The sequence below is a fragment of the Musa acuminata genome, chromosome BXJ1-6 (genome assembly GCF_036884655.1).
Source record: "Musa acuminata AAA Group cultivar baxijiao chromosome BXJ1-6, Cavendish_Baxijiao_AAA, whole genome shotgun sequence".
Classification (NCBI taxonomy): domain Eukaryota; kingdom Viridiplantae; phylum Streptophyta; class Magnoliopsida; order Zingiberales; family Musaceae; genus Musa; species Musa acuminata.
The window spans coordinates 15,695,543-15,700,059 of NC_088332.1; the positions used below are offsets into that span (position 1 = coordinate 15,695,543).

General features: G+C 37.8%; 1 protein-coding gene across 1 annotated transcript; it reads left to right on the forward strand.

Annotated features, from left to right (window-relative positions):
- The first annotated feature begins 484 nt into the window (after positions 1–484).
- LOC135677733 (uclacyanin-3-like) lies at positions 485–2,002 on the forward strand. The gene is made up of 2 exons (XM_065190113.1): positions 485–723; positions 1,403–2,002. Exons 1-2 carry the CDS (start codon positions 555–557, stop codon positions 1,864–1,866), a joined length of 633 nt encoding a protein of 210 aa, XP_065046185.1. The 5' UTR covers positions 485–554; the 3' UTR covers positions 1,867–2,002.
- The last annotated feature ends 2,515 nt before the right edge of the window (positions 2,003–4,517 follow it).

A 4,517-nucleotide genomic window follows, 5' to 3' on the forward strand; every position in this document is an offset into this window, starting at 1 on the left:
CGAACAAGTCGGTCAAAATAAAAAATACTTTATCAATGATAAGAAATCTAAATAGTCGATCCCAAATTGGTAGGATGTTTTAACCTTATTATTATTGTATAATAATGTCTTTTTAATTTAAGTTTACCTTTTTTTTTCCACAAAAAAATTATAACAACCTTGACCTCGTAGTAATAGAAACAATTTGACTTTGGTTGTGGAAAACGTGATATTTAATTCGTCTCATACATATTAATATCCCAAGAAGCTACCAAGTCAATTTATACATCATATACACACATTGAAAGCTTCGAGACTACAGCCCCAAAATTCTAACAACTTCCGGCATACGACACAGTCTGTCACCCGCGTTTTGTTCGGCAGCCCCAAATCGTTGACTATTTTTGGTGAAGACTTAACGATCACTCTCTCCTCTTCCACGAATCCGTCTTCCCTCGCCAACTCTATATAACTTCTGCAAGCTTCTCATCATTAGCACGCAATAAGCACTTTCTTCTTCTTCTTCTTCTAGCTCATCAAGCATCTCCTCTGCAGCCCCTTCTGTTTCTGTGACGATGGCTGCAATGCTGAGAGCTGTACTGGCGATTGCGACGGTGGCAGCCATCTCTGCGATTGCCATGGGCGCCAACTACGACGTCGGCGGCCCCGCCGGCTCTTGGGATCTCGCCACTAACTACACGCAGTGGGTCTCCGGCAAGGCATTCCGCGTGGGTGACACACTGAGTGAGTCCTCTCCTTCCTCGTTTCCTCCCCTCTACATTGCTTATGATGTCAAAGTATATGATATTATGCACATTCTCGCTGAGGTAATTAAGAAGAAGGATGCGAGGGAGTTGATAGCTTATGAATGCTCACAAGTAGTGCAGTTCTTGATCTTGGCATGCAATGGCAACCAACTCTCATATTCTTCTCTTCAGTTGTTCTTTCCGTAACAATAGATTCTTTCATGTGATGAACATATATGATTAGATGATGATGGTCTCCTGGAACGTAATAAATGAAGCAATGAATGCAAGTAATGTTTATTGATAACTCCTCTAATCCATATTATTTAATAAATAGAGCTAAAAACTATAACATTTATAATTATTTACATTTAGTATATTTTAAGATTATATAATTAATCATGTTTATAGAAAAACTAATTATTGTGTACACTGGTTAGCTTATCAGTAGAGGAGTAAGCGTGTCAGCTTGCTTAGTTAGTAAACACTTTGATAGTTAAGCGTAAAAAAATAAACGTATTAAATTGATCGTTTAATCTAAACTTTATCTTTTATTAAAAATATAATTGTCTACAACTCAATATTTAATCAAAATCATATTCAATATTGTATATAATTAAATTCACATTTTTATTGCAACATAAATATCTTAGAAGCTATACTCCTTTTGAATGCAGCATTCAAGTATGCGTCGAGCCATGACGTGTTGGAGGTGTCGAGCGCCGCCTACAGCTCGTGCACGACGAGCAACCCCATATCGACGAGCACCGGCGGCAACACCGTCGTCACGCTCAACAGCACCGGCTCCAGGTACTTCGTCTGCGGAATTCCCGGACACTGCGCTGGTGGCATGAAGCTCCAGATCGACGTCGCCTCCCCGACCTCAACTCCTCCTCCTTCTCCCTCCTCCACCCCCCGCTCCCCCCCTGTTGCTCCCTCCCCACGCTCGCCTTCTGCGCTTCCGCCGTCATCTTCGACCCCAGGCTCCGTCCCTCCGCCGGCATCTTCGACCCCAGGCTCCGTTCCTCCGCCGTCTGCCCCCACAGCGTCGCCGCCGACACCGAGCGGCGCTTGCCTGAAGGCGAAGGCTACTCTCGGACTCGGTTCGGGAATCGTCATGTTGATGCTTATGGCCCTGTGAGAGATGATGCCATTCGCTGTCATCAGTTGTTGCTCTTTCTTTGTCCTCTGTGGAGTCACAGTGACAGTGAATCATAGGAAGCATTGTTATGTATTGATTCATTAGATCAATAAGAAACAAAAAACATTGTCATGCATCGATTGTTGCATCAGTGGATTATGAAATAGAAAACAAAGCTTTGATAGTGATTGCTACTGTGCCAAGAAACAACATAAGCTTCTAATAGCATATGTTATTAGGAGCAATTATTATAAGGCCTTATTGACTCTAAATCATGTCTCTCAATCATTCGTTTCTAACTACATCACGACCCGAATCGATTGGATAATCGACTCTCGTTATTTGATGATATTAAACAAAAGTCTAAGTCAATAAAAGTAGGCTCATTTTAGTATATACAGAAATTTAATATTATAGTAAAAATAAATATTGTTATTAAATAAGTAAGAAAAAATCAATGATAGTCTTCACTTAAATATACATCACTATTAGTTGCTCACAAACCACATCCTCAGAATAATTCTTAATTGATATTTGTTTTCGGGTCTCTTTCTCTAACTAGCAAATATTTTATTTCAATATGCTGAGAAAAATTTATTTCCATATCATCACAAAATATCTTTAATGGTTTGCTATCCATACTAAATCTTGAGATAAAATTTTATGATTTATAATCTCAAAGCATATTATAAATTCAGCTTCTATTATTGATAATGCAATAAATGATTATTTTATACTTTTCTAGGAAATTTCTCCTCCAACTAATATGAACATGAATACTGAGTAGATTTTCAAATATTAAGGTAATTTATAAAATCAATATTTGAATAACCTATCAGTTGATTTGATCTCTTATATATAAGCATATAATTTTTTTGTCCATCACAGATATCTCATCATTTTCTTTACAACTTTTTAATGTTTTATCCTAGGTTGTTTTGGTATCTATCAAGTATTCCAATTACAAAATTACAAAATTGGTATATGAGCTCGTATAAATTAAAGCATATAATATACTTCTAATTACGCATATTATTTGATTCTTTTCTATATTATTCTTAAGATACTAGTTTTGATTAAATTTTTTATCTTTAGTAATAGTTATATCATCAATAGAGAAAGTTTGCAAGCCCAACTTTTCCCTTCTTTACAAATCGTTTTGATTATTCAATGTAGATTTTCTCATCTAAATCCCGATTCAGAAATGTTATTTTAATATCAAAATAATATAACTCAAAATCATAATAAGCTACTAATATCATAATAATCTCCAAGCCCTTTTTAAAAATTAAAGAATAAGTCTCATTATAATCAATTCTTTCTTTTTGAGAAAAATCTTTGGCCATAAGTCTAGCTTTATATTATTCGATATTACCCTTGTTAGGAATGAGTCGACACTAAGAGGGGGGGGGGTGAATTAGTGTAGTAGATAAAATTACGTCGGTTCAAAATTTTCATTTCGATTAAACCCGTTTTGGAAAGATGTTAACTTAAAAGCATGCAAAAGCGTAGTGAAAGTAAAAGTAAGAATTCAGTTTACAATAAGGTAAATATTAAGAAGTAAATGTAAATCAGATTTTATAGTGGTTCGGTCATCGTGACCTACATTCACTCTACCGATTCCTCTTCCATCGAGGCCATCGGCATCCACTAACGATCTTCCTTCAATGGGTGAAGATCAACTACTCTTATACAACTCAATTCTCCTTTTGATAGGTTCAGGAAAGAACCTTTACACCCCCTTTATTCATCTCTCAAACGACACTAACACTTTGAGCCTTGAGAGGAGTTCTCATAAGATTATAATAACGTTTTTTTTCTTTTTTACTCTCAATTCTTGTGTATGTTAACCAGGGATGAGAGGAGTATTTATAGGCCTCAAGTAGATTCAAACTTGGAGCCTAAAAATGTCTCATCCCAGGTCCTCCGAGTACTGACAGTACCACCGCTTGTGCTGGGCGATACCACCACATGTAGTACTGGCACTGCCACTAAAACTGAGCGATACCACCACCTAGTCTGGTAGTACCACTGCCTGATAGTCTCTCGGAGACTGTGTCTGGGCGTACCACCACCCAAACTGGTGGGTCATTATTTAGGCCTTTCACTTGGCCCAACATAGCCTAAACTTGGGCCTAATTGACATCTAATTGAGTTGGCTCAATTCCAACCGAATGATGTGTTAACTATGAATTTTAAGATATTCACTAAGCTAAATAAGTCCGTAAGTCTAGGTTTTTTCCGGCGAGCTTTCGGCGAATTTCCGACGATCTCTCGGCAATGTTCCAACGGACTCCCAGCAAGCTCTTGGACTTCGCGATGATCTTCTTGGTGAGTTTCGACGAGCTTCTTTGGCAAGATCCTAGACTTCTCGGTCAATACTGATTGAACATCCGACGAACATTTGGACTTCCGATGAACTCTCGAATTTCCAACAAAATCTCGTTCTTGACTTTGGGACTTCATTTTGCTTTATGCCTTGATCGCTATCATAGTTAATCCTGCACACTTAAAGCCTATTTCGATCTAGATAATTATTACTAAGCTTGAATCAAATATTATCCGGCATGTCATTGGTTCATCGGCACTTCGTTCGATTCTTCGATGTATCATCCTCTCTTGCGACCTATTGCCCAATCAGCTAGTTGGCC